At 37.9% G+C, this 22,218-nt stretch overlaps 1 protein-coding gene and 1 non-coding gene across 2 annotated transcripts; both read left to right on the top strand.

The window, feature by feature from the left end:
• Positions 1-131: 131 nt before the first annotated feature.
• Positions 132-22,029, top strand: Cysltr1 (cysteinyl leukotriene receptor 1). Its single transcript, XM_036175516.1, has 3 exons — positions 132-340; positions 17,586-17,671; positions 20,945-22,029. Exon 3 carries the CDS (start codon positions 20,971-20,973, stop codon positions 21,991-21,993), a length of 1,023 nt encoding a protein of 340 aa, XP_036031409.1. The 5' UTR covers positions 132-340; positions 17,586-17,671; positions 20,945-20,970; the 3' UTR covers positions 21,994-22,029.
• LOC118574933 lies at positions 12,981-13,145 on the top strand. Its single transcript, XR_004943807.1, has one exon. It is a non-coding gene; the product is annotated as a U1 spliceosomal RNA (small nuclear RNA).
• Positions 22,030-22,218: the final 189 nt, after the last annotated feature.

Genomic DNA, 22,218 nt, shown 5'->3' with positions numbered 1-22,218 from the left:
CTCTCTGTTCCTTCCCTTCTCCCGCTTTGCACCAGGGAAACTAAACACTGCTGTAGTTTAAGCAGTTTGAGGACTAATCAGAAAGAGGAAGAAGAATCAGTATATACTGGCTAGCAAACGTGCCATGCCCTGACCTCTCTCCTCTTGAAAAGCAGCTTTCCTAAAGAGCAGACGCCCTGTGAATGGAGTGGACCAGCCAGAGGACCCAGATTTATTCTGAAGCTCACTATCCAGGGCCAGCTCTCCAGGGGACTTACAGCTTGGATTTTCTGAAGATTTGGCTCTCGCTTCAGGGAGCAAGCTCGACAGGACCTTACATTGTGACGCTTGGAATCAGCAGGTAAGGAAATTGGGTAAAGTTCAACTGATGCCAGATTTTACCTCAGAGTTTGAGGGTACCTGCTCTGCCTTATCTGCTTTAAATTAGGCTGCTAAGCTGAATTCTTTCTGCTTTGGTGCTTGGCCAGAGATCTGATCATCGAATCAGCCTGTCAACAAGTGCCTGTCACTGCCTCTGCTGCAGGCGCAATATGGCAAACTCGAGGTGACACTCCCCAACCCTCCAAAAGTGCAAAACAGCCCTTAAGCTCCTATCTTAAGGCTGCAGCGGAGCTACTCTAATGCAGTTCTAGCTGCCTTTAATGTGGAATAAAAGGGTACAGTGACTGCTGAAGGTAAACCGAACAGTTGAGAGCTGACCTAGAATTTTCACAATGAAGTTTCACGCATTTAAACTTCTCAGCATTCTATAATTGAGGCAGGATGTTTCTCCCTCTCCCTCACTCCCTCATTCTCACTCTGGTTCTCATTCTCTTCTTCCCCTCCCCCTCCCCCTTCCCCTCCCCCTTCGCTTTGACAAATATAAAAAGAGACTCAAACAGGTTAAGCAATTTCCTTGAAGCACACTGCGCTGCTAGAAATTGGCCAGTTGACTAAAGACTGCAAAAAGAAAGCCTTCTCGGCTGCAGATAAACAGAAGAAATGCCTACGATCTACTTTGTAACTTAGAATAAAACACACTAGGTTAACACAGAGCTAAGAAATCACATGATTTAATCAAACGCTTAAAGCAAGAGCATTTTTCCTCTTAGCAGTCAGGATTAGCTGACTATTTCAACAGTATCCAGATAGACTGGCAGGTGCTGCCTCTTTAAATCCAGTGGATCTAAATCCCTGTCCCTACAATTGTTTTGAAATCATATATTTAGAGGGCAGCTAACTTGGATTTGTTTGTAGAGTGTTTTAAGAATGATAGCAAACATTTTATGTTTTATTAAGTATCATGGCCACAGTATATTCTAGCTGAAATTTGTGTCTACACAATTTTAAGTTTATCATATCTGTGGCATCAAATTTAAGTCACTGAAAAATTCTTTCCTGTCATTATTTTACAATTAACACACCAATTTTGACTAAAAGCTACCTGTGCCTACATAGTAAATAAGCCCAATTTACATCTATGTCCTTTAAAAATACTGTTTCTCATTTTCATATATTATATTTACATCTATCTCTTTTAAAAAATACTGTTTCTCATTCTGTGTAAATCCTAACTATGCTTGTCATTCAGGTCCCACAAAAAAAATAATCTAGACCATGATCCAATCAATTAAAACAGAAAGTTCACAGTTTGGGGCAAAGCTGAATCTGCCATGTCAATGTCTTCCTAATTTACTGTGACACATTTTCACGTCCCATTACCTGCTCTCTCCCCTACCTTTAATTAAACTTCTAATGCATTTATAAACTCTCTACCTGAGAAGAAAGATCCTTCCATGGTCCATGCACTGATAATTTGGCATTTGGGGTACCAAGAACTGGTGATGAGGGAAAGCACTGACACTCAAGCGGCATGCTCCTTGATGCCATGAATGGTAACTGTAATAATTTCTCAATTAGCATAGCTCTCTGTGGACTTCTACTTTTATCTTTTTGGGGGAGGGAAAAACGCTGGGAATTGAACCCAGGCTTCTGAGCATGCTTAGCAACTACTCCACCACTGAGCTACGTCCCTAGCTTACTTTCATCTATTTTACAATTTCTGTGTTCCAATTGAAATATCTCAAATTTATTATAACCCAATAAAGCAAGTATTGTTCAAGCTTAGTACAAACAAAGTCTTACCTCCAAAGTAGATAAGACATAGACCCTATGCTTAGAGGAAATTACAATACTGCTGTGACTACAAAACATAAAGAATGTAACAATGTGAGATAATTAAACTGATAAGCCAGTGGTAAAATATAGACCACATGGAGAAGGCTAGAAAGGAGGTAAAACTTGAGACTATGTTGAATAAGTTTGCCTGTGGTAAATGGAAAAGATACTGCAGTGTCTGAATTCCATTTTGGTACCAGAAATAGCTTCAGGAGTGAGATTAACACCTGTGGGATGCAGCAAGAATCTTAACCTGGCTACAGGAACTGGCTGGGCTGGAAAATAACAGAAAGGAAACTTGAATAAAAATTCAAGCTTAGGTTGAGATGAAGAAGAACTGAAAAGACCTGTAAAAGAAAGAGTAAATGGAAGTTGGGAAGTGATTAGATTACAGACATTGTTAGAATAGCTGAGAAGTAACTCCAAAATACTAATACTGTAGAATGTAGGCACTGGTGTTAATGCTATTTGTAGCAACAGGTAACCTGGGATAAAAGTGAGAATGTAGGACATGATGAGCTCTTGTTTTAACCTGTTAAGTTTGAGGAGATGGCAAGAATCCAAGGAGAAATGTCTTATTGTCATCAGAAATTAATGGCCCCAGGATGTTAATGGCAGATAAGAGATGGAGACCAATGTTAATCTAGAGCGTGATAACAAGGGGTAATAAAAACTCAAAAAATATTTTCAGTAAACAAGTCTAGGACTGAAACAGGCAGTGTCGCAGTGCCTACACGTTCAGGCCAAAGAAAGAAGAGAGTCCACAGGAGTGTGACCCATGAAAAGATAATTATTATTCTTCTCAAAAGGCAAGATTCTTGGGGGAAGGTACCAGGTTATTTATTTGTTTGTTTGTTTGTTTATAAATTAAAAACATTTACATCATTTTCCCCTTCCTCCTTCCAACCTCTCAAATACACCCTTTCTTGTTCTCTCTCTCAAGTAGGTTTATTTTTAACTCCCTCACCCAGCAATAACTAGCTGGTGTCTCATACACATTGTGAACACAAAAATGGCCATTAAATACTCCAACATAGTCAAGCATTGGGAATGTCTGCCTCAAGGTATCTTCCATCTTGAATTCATAAGTTCTTTGCAGCTACTCCAAACTGTCCTGTGGCAATTCTCAATAGGAAGAAATCTAGGCCAGAGAACTAGGCGTTCATCCTAGCTTTGACTTTGGCGTTCAACCAGCTGTGTTCTTTCTAACAAGTTACTGAATATCTTGGTTTCTTTGCCTATAAAATGCCCTAAGATAACAATAGGGGTATTGTTTCCAAACCTATTACAAAGACAAAAGCAAAAGCACCTTCACACTTCAAGTCACCATCCAAAGGGTTTTGCTTAAAGTGCATTCAATTCAGAAATAAACGCATCGCACAACTGAATGCATGTGGAAGAGTGCAGAGCTAGTTGCTTTCCTGCTCTCTGTGCAACACCTGTAGGGCAAAGGCCTGTTGGTGTGATCTAGCCCCAGGCTTATCACTAACACTGCATGCCAGTAACTGTATGCTTCAAAATAAATTCTAAGAATAAAATAGCATTGAAGAAGAACTTGCTTGATTATACTACCTTTTATTAGCCTATCTTCATTAAACCCACTGATTCTTACAATCAATATATATCATATATTTACAATCATATAGTAAAATATAAGCACCTTACAGCTACTTTTACCCCTTACCTCAATATCAACTGGATTTCTGACCACGTGAACATCTATGTAGTACAATTCAAGGACTACTGAGAAAAATTTTTCTAGCATGAACGAACACCTGAGAGATATACTACTCAGCCCTACAAAAGAGATTGATTCACAAGGCAGAGTGCTAATATGTTGGTCCTTAGTGAATAAATATAACTATAAAGTCCGGCAGATCCATTGCAAGTAGTAGCATATCCTCATGCCCACAAAAAGCCAATAGAGGAAACCATTTAATCCAGTTAGAGAAATGCAGACATCATACATACATTGATCCATATTACAATTGTGGTCCTAAAACATCCTCAAATTACGATTACTTTTGTCTTTCAGAATTCTTCATAGATGGGTAGTTAAACATAGCTTGCCCTCTGACTAAGTCTTGTACTCTGCTTATTCGTTCTGTTCCACCTAATGGTTGGTTTCCCTTTAGATGAACAAAATGTCTTTTTTTTAATGCTTGTGGAATGAATACATTCCAAACATTTGAGGTCCCACTTTAACAGACTTGGCAGAAAAGGAAAGAGTTGAGATACAGACTTAAGGAGTCTCGGGGCCACTCAAGGATTTTTGTCTGTTTGTTTAATTTTGTGTTTGTTTGGTTGCTTGGTTTTTGGTTTTTTATTTTTCATTAATTCCCTGTCTATAAAGAGGAGTGGAGAATATAATTTGGCATCACAACTGTTACTTTTAAAGCCTAAGATTGAATAAGCTTTCTCAGGGTCAGATCTGTAGCCTTTGTTTTTGCATAGGCCTATGCTTGTGCTGTCATGAACTAAAACAGGCTAAATGAAGCTTAGCTAACAATAACAACACTCCAGAAGCTCTGACATATCCTATGTACTTGTTCCAATCTTCCTAGGAAGTCTCTGGGTTTCATGCGGGATTAAAAGCTGCTTTTCATTCCACACTGATTAGACTTTATGCTTAATCTTAACTTGAATTTTTATTTAACATAAATTATTCCCTTGATAACAGATAACTTGCTTCCTAGATTCAAGGGTCCAAAAACTAAGAGGCTAAGAGCATGACTAAGAACTAGCAGTGAGCAATAGCCATAGTGTTTCAAGGGATTCCAAATTGCTGTCAATTGGCACATAATTATTTAAGTCTGGAAGACACTGAGCCATCAAGTTTGTCCTTACAAAATGTTCAAAAGTGTGTAGATTTTCTGTAACATATTTCTATCATCTAATCGAGGGGCAGAAGTACCCACCACCACCACCACCACATACCCACACTTATGCATTCATCAAGATCTCCATAGCCTTTCTGTGCCTTGCATTTCCCTTCTGATTAGGTCTTACATACAGCTTTGATCTGCCTATTATGTGCAGTGAGACACACAGTATCCTCAGCTCTGAATGCCACCACCTAAGACTCATTGGACCTTCATAGTGTCCTGTGTTTGCATTCCAACTAGCCAACAGGAGAGTACCTGTCTTCTTAAGAAGAAGAAGCTCTTGCTAAAGCAACATCTGAGAGCTGTCACCAGCACATGCCTAGAGCTTTCAATAGCAGTGAAAATGCTGTGAACCACAGCCTTGGAAATACCAAGAGGAAAAACACTACTTATTGGAATGATAGTATAGGCATATCGTTCTGTCCCTGACCCAAGATCTTTTATTACCACAGGGAAAAGCCATGGAATTGTAGCTACAGCTTGACTTTATATAGGTCAGTCCTTATGAACGATGGGTTATCTTGTTCCAAACAATCAATAGCCTATCACTCAACAAGTGTTTTTATTACATACTTTTATAAATGCAAACACTGGGATGGGGCTTTGAGGTCATAATGCTTAGGAAGACAATAACAGGCTTTTCTTCTTCTGCCCAAGATGATTTCACTAGGGACACAATATCCCTATGTGCTGAAAATGTATGATATTAAAATATAAATGGCTATATTATTGGTACAGATAATAGGCATAATGTAAGTACAAAATGAGAGAAGTGAGGGATTAGGCAGCCAAAATCATCATCAGAAGGTAAAACCTGAATTCATTCTTATATGAGTAGGAAAAAAAAATAAGACTTTTGTATTTCTATAGTGTTTTCAGTTTATAAAACACTCATATTTGCTGATCTTCCTATTAATTTATATATCCATCCAACAAATATTAGCGAGTGGCTGCTCTATCAAAAGATTAATACAAAATTCCTTCTGTCCATAACCTCAGACTTACAAGATTAACAACACTACAGTATTTTTCATGTCACAGTAATAAGCTACTGTGGAGAAGAAGGCACTTGGGACTTGCTCAAACAAACTGGGGCTTCACTCAGCTGCACCTTCACAAAATATATTACCTAGATCTTGCCTCTGCCCAGAAGAAACAGAAGAAGTATTTGTCGGCGGAGACTGAACCCTGAGTCACAGCCTTCCCCACTTCCCCTTCTATTTCGGCCCTAGCCTAGCCACCACCACACCCCACTGGCAGTCCCCCAAGAGCACACACACAGACCATCATTTACTAGAAAGGTAAAGGAAGTCTTGAGGAAGCATTGAGCCCAAAACAATTACAAAAGTGCATCCAGCTACTGATTTCATCTTTTGATCTCCCTTGTTTTTTATTTTTAAAACACATCATCAGCCTCACCCAGGTCCATAGACAAACACATCATTGGGTCTTTAGATTCTTATCAGCCTCAGACCTAGTCAGTTTTGAACTCATTTTCTTCTGCACTTTTAAAATACTTTTCAAGTATTTTTAATAGCCTCTACCTCCTTAGAGGCATCCAAATTTTATTTCCACTTTACATAATTATTTATATTCCTCCATAATGGCACCCACATTCCACTCCAAAAAAATATGGTCCTTGTTCTACCCCCTAGACCTTTGGAAGTTAAGTACTCTAATATGAAAAAGCACTCAAAACTACAGTTACCCTTCTGAAACTGACCAATTAGGAAGAATAGGAGCAAAACTGAATAAAGTACACTCACTCTCATTACTGGGCTCATATCTGCCTAAGTAGTCATGTAAACAAGAATACTCACAGAAAAAGAATAATTACCGCACAGTGATGAATGAGGTAGTAGAACATTTATATGGAAGCATTCACAGAAGACAACTTCAAACTTGAAATGTAAGCAATGATGTCTTAAGCTCCCAGGCTTACCTGTAGCTATATAGAAGTACAAAAGGATATAGTGTTCAAGTTCCTTCAAGTAGACAAGGAATAAAGAGATAAGGATCCTGAACTAAGAATACAGAGTCAAGTATTTCAAAATAAGACTCAACAGGTCTGATGAAAGATAAGGGGGTGGTGGCATCAAATGTGACTACTAGATTCTATGCACCCATAATTAGAAAGCTACTTGCACAATGAAGAAAAAAGACAACAGAAAAGTTGCTTGGAGAGGTAACTTGAGAGAAAAGATGGTAGCAGTGGAATAGACAGCTGAAAATGAGAGACTAAAGTTTAAGCAAGTAGTTAGTTGGTACGAGATTTCTGTCAGCCACGTGAAAGTTGATAAATACTGCAGAAGAAAAGCAAAGAACAGAAAACTGAGCCAGGCATGGTAGTGCATACCTGTAATCCCAACACTCAGAAGGTTAAGGCAGAAGGATGGTGAGTTCAAGTCCAGTCTGGGCTACATAGTGAGACCCTGTCTCAAAAACAAAACAAAAAGAGAAGAATAGAGAAACAAATGCTGGCATTTTGCATATCTGAACTCCAATGACCACCTCAAAAGGCTATCTGCAAAATACATTGCTGATGAGATTAAGAAAAACAATAAGGATGGTGCTTGCTTGCTTGTTGAGACAGGGTATCATTCAGCACCCCTGGCTGTCCTGGAACTCTCTACATAGTCTTTCTGTGCCTCCTGAGTGCTGGGGGTGAAAGATGTGTGTCACTGCATTGGGCTAATTATGTGTTCCTGAGAAAGCCATCATCACACTATTTCCAACTCCAGTCTTCAGTTTTGCCACATGTTCCACTGGAACGTGAACTCAAAGACCCCTCCACCTCAAACTAGTGAAAATTCTTGAAATAACAAAGGGCATATTGTCCATAGATGAGTTAATAATGTAAGTTTCTTTTAACATTAAAGCATAGAATCTTACCAGTCATTCATTGTGTTTCTGTTGTAAATGCAGATTTTGCTAACCACTCAAGAGAGAAACTGGGGAAGTAGAATGAGAAATTAAATAGTTGAAAGAGGAAATGTGAAGATGTCACCTCTGTTTTTAAGGAACTTGCAATATAGTTGAACCTACTGGCCCCATTTTCGGCTACAGTAAACAGTAATTCAGCTGCCACACTTAGACACACTTTCTTTTTCTTTTGTCGGTATTCCTTTTTCAGTCTGCATCTTGTTGTAAGCTTCTTATTACCAACAAGATGAACTCAGCTTTTATAGAATGGTATACAGGACCTTTACCAGCTTTCTGTGTCCTAGTTTCTGCTCTATTCCCCAAATTGATTTCTCACTTTTGATCCTCATACTCCAGTCAAGCACAGACACCCACACTTACAAATATACGTGCATGCAAACAAATAACCTGCCATCTTACATTTCAGCTCAATCAAATTTCCATATCCCAAAACCATGCCAGGCTGTTTCATACCACTGCTTTCTCCTTGTTGCCCTCCCATTCTCTTTTCCAAGGCATTTTCTCACATATACTCACTGCTCATAAAGTAGTTTATTATGTTTCATGTTCATTTGTTTGGATATGGGTTTTCTAAAATAGGAACTTCCTGTGTAGCCCAGATTGGCCTGGAAGTTACTATGTAGCCCAGGCTGGTGTTGAACTCACAATCCTCCTGACTTTTTCAAGTTTTGGGATTTTAGGCATGAACCATCATGCCCTGTTTATCTGTGTGTCTATATTTCCATTACAGTATCTGTAATAGTATTGTACATTAACTTGTTAATACATCTGTATCTTTCTCTGGAAGGTAGAAAAGTCTTCATGGGGAGGATATATATTGTTTTTCAAAGACCTAACAGAGAATGTAAATATATTAAATGGCTAATAAAGTATCTTTTAATATAACTAGCATATCACCACAAAGGATAGAGAAATATTTTATGGAGAATATGATATAAGAGATTGGCTTAATGATGGTTTGAATTACATCAGATATGGATGAGGACAAAGAATACTTCATATATCGCAATGTGGCTTAAACAAAGGAAAAAAATCAAAAGACAAAAAGAGCTAGTCAGAAGGCCATGTTCATAAGCTGTCCACACAATAAACAATGGGAAAGTGACTACAAGGCTAAAATGGAATATTTTTGTACTACTGAATAGTTCTTCAAACTGAATTGAGCGCTCCTTGGACACCCTTGAAAGGAATAAGTGCTGGCTTTGTCTTCTGCATCAGTTTTCAGTGATATACCTCGAGGCATCTGAAACATAACCATGTGCTGCTGTAGAGGATCACCAGAGCATTCCAGTGTCCAGGCTTGGCCACTAATTTCCTGTGTTACTTCCAGCAATGCTTTTGTCTTTCTGGGTCATAAAGAAAATGGGGTTCAAAAAAGAAAATGGGGTTCCATTAGATGTTCTCTGGATGCTCTTCCATGTCTAATAAAAACAAATTCATTCCAAACAAACATTTTTAATTGAAAGTAGATTATTCTCTCATACAATACATCCCAAAAACAGTTTCCCCTTCCTTCACTCTTCCTACCTCTTCCTCACCTCACCTCTCTCCCAGATCCAGTCCCGCTCCATTTCCCTTTAGGAAAGAGCAGGCCCCCAAAAGACAGCAACCAAACATGACAAAACAAAATACAATAAGACATGTCAAAAGCCTTCATATCAAGGCTGGACAAGGCAACCCAACAGGAGGAAAAGAGTGCCCCAAGAGCAGGCAAAAGGAGTCAGAGACACACCCACTCCCACTGTTAGTTAGGAGTGCCACAAAACACCAAGCTAACAGCCATAACAGGCCCGCAGAGGACCTGACGCAACACCCCCCCTCCCCCCGCATCCCCATACTGCCACTTCAGTTGCTGGGAGGCCCTGTAAACTCTGCTGAGTTGATTCAGTGGGCAATGTTCTCCATCCCCTCTGACTCCTACAGTGTTCCTCCCTGTCCTCCACAGGATTCCCCCAGCTCCTTTTTTAATCTTTTGGGGGAAGGTTTTTTTTTTTTTTTTTGAGACAAGGTTTCTCTGTGTAGCCCTAGTTGTCCTGGATCTCGCTCTGTAGCCCAGGCTGGCCTCGAACTCACAGAGATCTGCCTGCCTCTGCCTCCTCAGTGCTGGGATTAAAGGCGTGCACCACCGCTGCCCGGCTTTAATTGTCAATTTTTTAACTACCATATAAAGTGTTAAATATTACGACACTTTGGAACAAGCTGTGATTTAGTGAACCTTCTTCCCATCATCTATGACTGACTACTCTGATCCTCCACTTGCAGCTTCCACAACCTCTTTTCCTCTTTCAGGGACATCGCATCCTTTTTCACAGCCTCTTCCAGCAGCTTCCGTTTTACTGAGTCGCTCTGAGATTCTTTTCAATATTCTAACGCATATTTCATTCTCATTGGCTTACAATGTGTGGAAACAGTTTTCATCCCTTTTCTTTTTTATTTAAAATTTCTTTTTCATACAATCTTTTCAGATCATATTCTTTCCTCTCCCATAACTCCTCCCAGATTCTTCCCACTAAATTTTATATTCTTTTTGGGGAGGGGGGAGATTAAAAAATATCAACGCAAAACAAGGAGCTCATAAAAACACAGGGTCTGTTTGGTGCTAGACACAGGGCCTGCTCTGGAGTATGGTTGATACCCCAGTGTCATTCCATTAGAGAAACCGGTTTCCCCTTTCCCAACAGGCATCAATTCTCAATAGGTTCTGGGTTAGGGGTGGGAATTTGTGTCTACCTCTCTTTCTCAGGGCTGGAACTTTGTCTGGTTTGAATCTGTGCAGGTCCTATGCATGCTGTCATAGTCTCTGTGAGTTCATATATGTATCGGTCCTGTTGGGCCTGTTTCCTTGGAGTCATGCACCACCTCTGGCTCTTACAGTCCTATAATCTCTTCTGCATAGAGCCTTAAGCCTTGAAAAGAGGAATTTGATAAAGACATTTATGGCTGAGTGTCCCAAAGTCTCTCACTCTCTGTCACTGTCCAGTCGTGTGTCTCTTTGGTAGTTGCCATTCACTGAAAGAAGAAGTTTCTCTCATGAGGGTTGAGCAATGCACTGATCTATGTGTTTAGCAATATGTCATTAGGGATTATTTTATTGCTATGTTCCTTCTGATTCATTCTATGATAATGTGTGGTCTTGGATTCTCATGAAATCCTGAAGCACGATACTATTTGGTTACTCTTTGAGTAGTATTTTATAATAGAATATGCATTAGAGAAGCAAATTTGATATTATGATAACATATTCATAGTTCTTTCAAAAATTGTCATTGAGTGAGACTTTTACTCTTGCTATAGGCTATCAAGAGATCTGAGGGAGAAAGTGTAATGATACAGTGTTAATCACAACTAACTTTGCAATTCTGATTTATGAAAAAATTGAAGTTTGCATTCCATACCGACCCACCTCCTTCCCATCCTCCTCTCCCTCCTGTCTCTCCTCTCCTTCTCAGCTGCCCCTCCTCTTCTCCTCTTCACTTGTCTCTTTTTCCTCTCTGTCCTTCTTCCTTTCCCTTCCTACCCTCCTTCCTCTACTCAGCACATTCTTGATTGGTATTTAACAAATTGCATAAATATGCTTGCTAGCAACCTTAGTAATATCACCTGTCTCATTTAAGTTTTTCAAAGTTATTCAGAATTCTAACCCCACCCACCAGTTGATAACATCTGCATAATTCCCTTTCTTTTATTCAAGATATGAATAGCACAGAAGTAGCTAGGGCTACACCAGTTGCTGTATTATTCCTGGAGCAATAGGAACCAGGTGTCATCCTCAAGTGTGATTCCTGCTACCAATTCAATGCCAAACAGAACACCTACTGAGGGCTTAGTGTGTCCTAAGCCCCGGATTTTACTTGCTAAGAATGTAAGATGTATAAGATATACTCTCTCTCTCCTAAATAGATTCAGTTAAACTAAGTAAAATGCATAGATAGACACATAGGCACTTAGAAAACATTTTTAATTACTCTGCTATATACTATATGTTATATACTATATGTTATATATATATAGTTGTACTATATGTATTGCTTTGTTATGCAGGGGAGGAGTTTAAACTAAGCTAATTGGTTTGTATAAAAATGACTAATTTCTTGTTAATATGCTTTAGCATTTGGTATAAACTTACCTTGAGACTATATAAAAACATCTTTCTAGAATAAAGGTAAATTTAGAGTCAGTATCAAACCCTAGCCATTAAAAATTTAGTTGGATCTCAGTACATTTATTAAAATTAATTAAGCTAGCAGTTTGGAGTAATTTAGATAAGCTTCATGAAGCATTTCATCTTGTTCTGTTTATGATTAGACCATAGGTTTTTAATTGTGTGGGCAAAGCCAATTCTGTCCAATGCATGTTAATTCGATTTGTAACTTTCATGTGCCATTTATTTACATAGCCACAGGCTAACTTTCAATTTACCCTGTCCATTAAGAACAGCCAACTTGTTAAGTGTGCCTCAGAGACATGTTACTTGTACTATTGTTTTTGCCACATTTGGAGACATACGGTACAGCTTCTTCAGATCAACAGTGCTTCCCTCTTGGGTTCTTTTGCAGTGGAATCTTGTTACTTTTTCAATAGCTATACTCATTTACACACACACACACACACACACACACACACACACACACACACACACACAGAGAGAGAGAGAGAGAGAGAGAGACAGACAGACAGACAGACAGAGAGACAGACAGACAGAGAGACAGACAGACAGAGAGAGAGAGAGAGAGAGAGAGAGATCCTTGCCTTTAGTTTTGTTACCTTATTTTTACATAAGTGACAACAGACGATCAGAAAGATTAAGCAACTTGCCCAAGATCACACAGCTAAGTATAGATGCAACTATGATCCAAATGTAGAACTCTTCTCATTAATAGACTACTATAGTTTTACCTCTATGTCTATTTTTCTTACCTACTTAGAAAATTAAGGGTTTTTTTTCTATTTTCTTGAAAAAAGAACGGTTTGTCTTCTCTGTAAGAAGTAGTCTTCATACTTAACCTGACAAGGAAGACACAGTGATCAAGAAGGTGGTCTTCCCAGGGCTAGACTCATCCATTGCACTCCAGATGTGCTGACCCCTGTGATTTCCCCAATGTGGGAAACTCAACTGCATCATTTGGGGTAGTGGGGGGACTATACTAGCACTCTTTCCAGTTAGGATAAATAAGAAGAGTCTTCTTTCATAAAACAAGGAAGTTATTATAAATAATAATATACACTATAACTGAAAGCCTCCATTGACAAAAAAATACCTAAAAGACAGTATATACATGAAATGGAGTAAAATTCAGCCTTAGTAAAGAAGGAATTTTAATAGCATGAGTATATACTGAGGGCATTATGCTAAGTAAAGTAACCTAGTTACAGAAAGACAAACACTGCTGCATCATTCCACATACATGAATTGCCTAAAACAGTCACATTCACAGGATAGAAGAGTAAAAGGCAGTTGTCAGGGAATGGGGGAATGGGATACAAGAAGTCAACAAATGTATTGTTTCACTCAAGCAAGATGAATAATTATGTGGTCATTTTGTAACACAAAAACATTTATTTTTATTGTATTTATCTAATCAACAGTTTTTGCTTCCTTATAAGAAACGTATTCAAAGGTAGTCAGATACAGCTGGCAAACAGCAGAGATGTAAGAGACAATGTGCATCACTAGGGAGAAGGGAGCAAGTTTGCTTGCTTCTAAGCATTTGAACTCAAAAATTATCTTAAAAAAATGACCTAATTCTGCACTTTGGATCCCAGAAGATTAAGAAATTTTCCAGAAACGCACAGGAAATAACAGTTGTCTTAAGTGAAATTTGGGATCTTTACATCATGGATTCCACTTAGTTTAAATAAAACAAATTTAAAAACCTTTTTTACTTGGGAAGAAAATGACTCGTTTATTTAGGTTTTAAAGGCTCAGGAACAAATATTGTCCCATTAAGGAAAAGACATTCTTTCCCAGCAACCCAAGCCTCTTTCTTCTAAACTGTGCAAAGTAGATTTCAAGCAACTGCTAAGATCTGGGTGGATAAATAACTGGTCCTGGAACCATGGAGCCATGCAATCAAGCAAGATGGGCACCTGATACAGGAGATGATAAAAAGGAACAAACAACAATAACTTCAGAGTTTAATGAAGCCCAAAGCTAGTTGTTTCTCCTCGGCTTGGTATTCCCAAATGTGAAACTGGGATAACAGTGGCATTTACTTTACAGAACTATCTTCAGGTTTAGAGAGTGAATGTATGTAACTCTGTAGTGTATTTTAGAAAGTTCAGTGTATAGAACCAGAAGTGTAACTTTAAAAGGAGTAAGCACAGAGAGGGGTAGCTGTGAGCCCTGGCAAATAGAGCAACTTCTAATCATAATAGTTATCACTTAGTTTAGAAAACAGCATCATATCTAGAACTATCATGCTTCCTTTAGATTAAAAACAATTTATGTCTGTGTTCTTTACTGCAGTTATAAATCACTTATATTACATGCTCTCAAGAAGAAAAATAGTCCTGATCTTTCAGATTTATTGAATGGTAAATTAGAAGGGACTTTAGAGGTCATAAAATCTAACCCTATTGTATTACAAATAAGTAACGGTTTGACAGAGAGGAAGTGATTTTCCAAAGATCACTTAATTAATCACCCACCACAGCCTGAGGTATGATCCAGGTCTGCTGGCACTCAGTCCTTCAGATTTCCAATCATGGTCTTTCTCCTTACAAGAATTCCCTCTCATTTTGAACACACATAATAAAATGATATAGAAAATGGATTAACTCAAATCAACCAATATTTAAAATGCACTATATACTATGGCCAGCAGGAAATATAAAATTAATTAATGAAATGTGCTTACTGCTCTGTTTGTGCTAGCTAGTGGAACTCCAGCAAGAACAATAAGGAACATTATATTGAGTGATCACAGATGACCATGACAAATCAATACATGAAAATCATCAAGAAAGGTACAAACAACATATCACATCATGTGCATATCAAAGGAGAGAAATATTAAATTGGGTTGATGGTCAAGAATGACATTTTGTTTTAGTAGAAGATACCAGCCCTGGGACTCCTTAGGTCAAAATAATATATAATTAATTCATACATACATAAATACATACACACATATGTATGTATATATAGAGACACGCATGTGTGTGTGTGTCACATCTACAAAACTATAAGCACATAAGTTGAGCCCCTGTGTTCTTACAACATTTCTTAGATATCTTATTTACTTTGTTAATTATTCTCTTACTTGTTTTTAATGTATTCAAAGTCTAGTAAGCAAATACTCTCTCCCTTATAAGAAAATGCCCTTTCCTTTATAAGAATAAGGGCTCTATAAACTTTATTGACAGAACATGAGCCAAGTAAAAAAAATTAAATGATTTGAATCAGAATCATGTCTCTAGGGCTGGGAAGTATGGCTCAGTGGGTAAAAGCACTTATACAACCATCGGAACCTGAGTTCAAATCCCTGCACCCATGTAAAAACCCAGGCATAGCCACACACACCTATAACCCTAGCACTTGGGATAGAGGGATAAAGACAGAAAGATTTCCTGAGTTTGATGGCCAGTCATCCCAGTTAAAAAAGAACATCTCCAGGTTCAGTGAGAGACCCTGCCTTAAGAGACTAAAGCAGAGAGTGATAGAAGACACTTGATACCTTCCTCTGACCTGCATGCATACACCACACACAGCATATGTATATACTACACACAGACACAAGCACACACACACACACACACACACACACACACACACACACACAGAGAGAGAGAGAGAGAGAGAGAGAGAGAGAGAGAGAGAGAGAGAGAGAGAGAGAGATTGTTGACGAGGCTGTTGGTAGAATATACGCCTAGCATTGGTAAGGGCCTGGGTTTCACATTCAGCACACACATACACACAAAAATCACCCAATTCTCTCTCTCATTCAACACCTCTACTGCATATGGTTCCAAGTGGCTGCACCTTAGACTAACAGAAGCTGATTCCAGAAACAAGAGTCTGCAAGTAGACTCAAAGTCAAAGAGGTGCAATGACTGAGTATCCACTGCCTGCTGTATGCAAAGCAAAAGAAACTGGCATTGCCTCACAGTTGTGAACCTGGAGGAAAAGAAACTACACTATGCTGCAGACAATGAGACACTTACTCATTTGTTCATAGAAATGTTATGCTACATTAAAATTGCACAATTACCACAGAGATAAATAACTCCTTTGTATGTTAAATTTGTAAGATTATACTTCTCATATATGCATTTTAGAAATTCATAAGCTTTCTTTTTGCTGCAGTCTAAGGAGAAACTCCAGCTTTGTTTAAACAAAAACTTATGACAATGCCAAAATTAATTTTCTTTCTAGACCAGATGAGTGGAATCACATAATTTTATGATCAGAAATACTTTATATGTTTAATATTCATTTAGTGTATCTTTATCAGTGTGTTAAAACATGGGAAAAGCAAATGAGAAAAAAAAGTTACTGCCTGATTAACAAAATTTAAGAGCCAACTCTGAGTAATTCTCAATTGGCAACAGACACTTGACCCAGACTATAGCAGGATCTGAGGGTCGACTCCTTACCTGGAGAAAGGAGGACAATGGAACCGGGAGAAGAAGCTGGAGACGCTCTGAAAAATGGTTATCGATGTACAGAGTGAACACATTTTATACCTTTTAATTTCCTTTATTTTCTTTTTCACTTCCATTTTTTGTCAGTAGATTTCCTTTGGAAAGTTCCGGCCTGTGTCTACTTTATAAAAATAAACTGGAAGAAGATGTTTATTTTATTAACATTGGGACCACACATAAAGAAAAAGTGGCAGCCTCTGGGGAATCATGCTGGCAGACAAGAATGAGGGTCGCCATAGCACAACAAAAATTGAGAAGTGTCAGGTTGCTACTGCCTCGGGAAAGCCTTTCTTTATTCATTTCTGACATAATTGTTGTATCTGTTTGATTCGCAACAGTAGTTTTGTTGAAAGGACATACATCCCTTAAAGTGTAAGTATCCAAGACTCTAAAACTATTGCTCTCCAGAAGTATATATGTGAAACTAGTGAGCAATACCAACAAGTACTATTCTGAGTCCAGGAATCTAGTTCAAGCTCTGTTAAAGCCATTCTTCTTTTAAACAACATTGTGCTCCAAGCAAATTAGGAAAATTTTGTTTAATATTCTAACTCCTATTCGTAGCAAACTAAGTCCTTGGATGAGAATTTCCATATTATTCCCTCTTTGAACTTTATAATTATAATTAAATCTTCATAGAGAAAATGTGTTTTCACCGAAAGAATTATTTTAAAACGCTATGTTCATCTTTAGATGCAAAAGCTGAACACATACATCAGCAAACATCTGTGACCACTCATGGTTCCTATTCCAAGACTCCCTCCCCTTGGAAATGTAAAAAAGGATGAAGGAAAAACAAGAAGCCATGGAAGCCAATGGGCAGTCCTAAATCTGTCAGTATAGCTTTGATGTGCCATCACACTCTGGACCTGTACTTGAGGCTGCTAAGTTCCCATGACCCTTCCAGACTGCTCTTGAGGTCGGTCACTAACTCCTTTTTGTAATCTATGGTTTCAGCTTGGGTGTACTCTGATGTTCCAACATAAGAACAGTGGCCACAATACGAAGAAAACTTTGTGAAGGTACTGCAGTGCCAGAGAGAGGTACGGCTCCAGTTTCAGAATGAACCCAGTTTGTTCAATTTGCAATTTTCTTAAGTAACATTCTTCATCATCTGTACTGAAATAAAGTCGACACCATTTGTGCTTACTGCTTCCTTTCATTAATGAATTCATAATTCCTTTGCTTTGTGCTAAGGTGGCTTTTACTAGACTTATGACAAGCAACTCCAAACAACTGAGTTATTACTCCTCAGCACCCACTGCCTTCCTCAACTGTGAGCTGTTTGAAGGCAGAACTGGGCTCTTAAGAAATCACAGGCTTCCAAAGGAACTCTCTGTATCCATTTCCTAGGGGTCATACCATTAGGGAAATCAGTAAATTATGCAAAACCTAATTAAGTGCTGTTCAGAATTTTATGTCACTATATATGAAATGACTACTTTACATTAAATGATCTCTACCCCTTTAAAATCCAGTCCTTGTTTGAAAATTCTATAATTTTCTTTTTATAGCTTAATATAAATAATTGGTTTGATTTGTGTGTAAAGAAAGAATCAAACTTGACTACTGAAATTTACAAGGAAGTTTATTCTGTTTCAAAGAGCTCTGCTGGTTATGAATGGAATTAGATGGCATTCATTTCTTTGTGTACTTTTCATTGTTATTTATCAGCTCTTTTTGGCATCTTTTGTTCAAGCAGTTGAGAATTTCAAATTTATTTGCAATGCGCAATGGATAAAGAAATAATTTGTATATCAACAGTGTGGGTATTTTTTAACCCTTAAAATTAAGCTTTATAATTTAGAATCTTAGTACTTTAGGAAGCAATTTGTCTACATCCACATCTTTAGTGTTTAAGGTTGAAAAGACTTTAAATTATAGTGCAATGAGACTGTCACTCTAAGTGGTTTCAAATGGATAATTATACTTTCAAATGGTAAGGTTTCTATCATTCCAATTGTCACTGAGCATTTATGAACAAAGAAGATGAATAACTGGTCCTGTATAAGGCACTGTCTTATTTATCAACCAGAGAGTCTGAAAGGAAAGATAACACATCACTGATGTGCAAATCAGACTGAAAATTCTCTAGGAGTTGTATAAGGATAGAAATATCTTTGGATGGACAACGAGAGAAGGCATAGTTTAAAAGGTGCAATTCAGTCTGGACAATATAGAACGGAAATGAGGTGGTAGATGTGGTTTTAATTTGGTCTGTGTATTGGTTTTGAGCCAAGGTCTTCCTATGGGACCCAAGCTGATCTCAAATCCACCATCTTCCTGCCTCAGCGTTTCAAGTGCTGGGTTACAGAAATGTACCACCAAGGTGGGCTTGAGGTGGAGCTGTTAACTAACCTACTTCTTAGTGGCAGTCATTTCACAGTACATACAGATTTCAATCTTCATCATTCAGGAAGTGATTGTAATCATTTCATGGTGACAATATAAGATCCTGTTGTATATCATATTATAGACACATATTTAAAAGCATGCTACATTGATTTCTCAAATACTGTGACTAAAACTAAAAAGGGAAAAGCTATATCAAAAATCCCAATAGCACCATCTAGTGCCTCATAGCATAAAACGGCTCAGTTTGAAGAAAATACCTAAAACAGTATCAACAAAAAAAATTGGGTTAATTTGGGGAAGTTTCCCTTCCTTTACCTGAATTCAGAGAACCAATAGGAAAAGAAACCTGGAGCACAAATTGAAAACTAATGCAGGCATTAGGAATGGTGGGCTAGTTTTTCCTCTATAGCCTTAGAATTATTCCTCTTCATTTAAAAAAAAAAATCTTATATCAATAGCTCTTGGTTATGGCAATTTTCAATGCTAAAAAAATATAGATAGCTGGAATGACAAGCTGGATAGATGACACATCACAAACAGCAGATGAAACTGTTCCTGGTCAGAAACATGGCAAGTTGTCCCACCCGCAACACTGCCAGAGCTGTCTGTATCCATGTCCCTGTTATGTGGATATTCCACACTAGTTGCACTTGAATTCTTGAGCATTCTTCCAGACACCTTGTTTACCAGGGAGCATGAGTTATAGAAAAGTCAAATCAATAAGAGACTAAGTATTGAATAGCTTCCACTTTGATAAGTAAGTAAAAGGATCTGCAGAACACTGAAGAAATGACTATGTCTATGCTATCTCATCCCTAAGCTGTTTCTAATCAGAAGTTGTTAGCTTCTGGAATGAATTTGGATAGACCAAATAATCTTTTGATGTGAAAGAACTATGTGTGGCTAAGCTCAAAGCTTTGAGTACAAGTCTGAGAAGAGAATGGGCATGAACAGCTACAATTTCCTCACCCAACAAGTATATTCTGACCAACTAGGCCATATCTTTCCCAAGAGCCTTAAATTATGGTACAGAATTTTCAACTATAAATTTCACCTCTCTGAAACTTTTTTGTCATCGTTATTATAACTATGTGGCCACTAGGTTTCTCCTGCTGTGGTGTTCTGTGGTTCTAAATAGAGTTCATTCCAGATTAAGAATCTCTCCTACAGGAGTGAGTTTCACTAACATGAATTAGCCCTGGGTATGACCTGCATCCACAAGATGTTACATAGTTCTCTTTTAGGGGAAAGCAAATATTTTTGTACCAATTTTAGCTGCTAACAGAACTTAAAACTCTTATAAAGCAATACATTGATAATTAGATGATGATGATTGATGACTGTGATAAATACATATGTACACACTCATATATATATACATATATATAACTAGTATATTTAAAGTTTTTTCTCTAAGTGAATAATCATAAATTCATTTCAAGGGAAATTTTATGGAACAGTGCTAGAGCAGTAAAATCTATGATATGAGGAGGATATTTTACCTAGGTTTTGGGGATTAAGAATTCTCTCAGAAAAAAAAATGGATGTTAGAGAAGGAAAAAAGTTTTCTTCCTGTCTGGAGGACCCAGACCTTCCTCCTGGGGTCAAAGTTCAAGTGACTCTCTCCTCATAACGTGACAACAATTGCTTCCAGCTGTGGTGGATGTGCATGTGAGCAGCACTAATTGGACTCAGTGGGTTATTTTTAAAAAGGAGAGAAACAGGGAACATGAAGTTGGGAGAAAGACGTGCTGGAAGGGGCTTGGACGGTGAGGTGGAGGCCAGGCATGATCAAAACACACATTGTGTATATGTATGAATATATATTTTCAAAGAATAATAAAAATCTATTAAATATTTTAATTACACATGAAAAGTATAGTGACACTATGAAGTGAATTGACGTGCACTACAATTTAAAGAACTAGTTTAATTGATAAGATCTTCTTCATATGTTGTAGGCACCAGGCAAACATTCCTGGAGAACATGGATGGAGCTGAAAATCTGACAGTATCTTCTGCCAGTAATAACACATGCCACGGCATGATCGATGAGTTCCGCAATCAAGTGTACTCCACAATGTACTCTATGATCTCTGTTGTGGGTTTCTTTGGCAACAGCTTTGTGCTCTATGTCCTCATAAAAACGTATCATGAGAAGTCAGCCTTCCAAGTATACATGATTAATCTAGCCATAGCAGATCTACTGTGCGTATGTACATTGCCTCTCCGTGTGGTCTATTATGTTCACAAAGGCAAATGGTTCTTCGGTGACTTTTTGTGCCGCCTCAGTACCTATGCCTTGTATGTTAACCTCTATTGTAGCATCTTATTTATGACAGCCATGAGCTTTTTCCGGTGTGTTGCCATTGTTTTTCCAGTCCAGAACATTAATTTGGTTACACAGAAAAAGGCCAGGTTTGTGTGTATTGGAATTTGGATTTTTGTTATTTTGATTAGTTCTCCATTTCTAATGGTTAAATCTTACCAAGATGAGAGGAACAATACTAAATGCTTTGAGCCTCCACAGGACAATCAAGCTAAAAAATCTGTTTTGGTCTTGCATTATGTGTCATTATTCCTTGGCTTTATCATCCCTTTTGTTGTCATAATTGTCTGTTACACAATGATCATTCTGACCTTACTAAAAAATTCAATGAAGAAAAACCTGCCAAGCCGTAGAAAGGCTATAGGAATGATCATAGTTGTGACAGCTGCCTTTTTAATTAGCTTCATGCCGTATCATATTCAACGAACTATCCACCTTCACTTTTTACACAGTGAAACTAGACCCTGTGATTCTGTCCTGAGGATGCAGAAGTCAGTGGTCATAACCTTATCTCTAGCTGCATCGAATTGTTGCTTTGACCCTCTCCTATATTTCTTTTCAGGTGGAAACTTTAGGAGAAGACTGTCTACATTTAGAAAGCATTCTTTGTCCAGTATGACTTACATACCCAAGAAGAAAGCTTCCTTGCCAGAGAAAGGAGATGAAATATGTAAAGAATAATTCAAACCCATATCCAGTGCAGAACAACAAAAAGAATTTCCCTAACAAGCATTTTCCTAAATCACAATTTTAAAAGTTTTCCATTATAACTTATAAATTATTAAATATATCTCATTTACAAATCCTATCATTTGATATCCTAAGTGTTCAAAATTCAGTTTATCGCTGTGAACTAACCCATAGGGTTTTTTTTTTATTATTATTCCCCAGAAGGTGGAAAATATT

This window comes from Onychomys torridus, chromosome X (genome assembly GCF_903995425.1).
Source record: "Onychomys torridus chromosome X, mOncTor1.1, whole genome shotgun sequence".
NCBI lineage: Eukaryota > Metazoa > Chordata > Mammalia > Rodentia > Cricetidae > Onychomys > Onychomys torridus.
This window is presented reverse-complemented; position numbering and strand designations above follow the sequence as displayed.

Coding starts and splice junctions, on each gene's coding strand:
- Cysltr1 (XM_036175516.1), top strand. CDS start 20,971: ATGGATGGAGCTGAAAATCTGACAGTATCTTCTGCCAGTAATAACACA.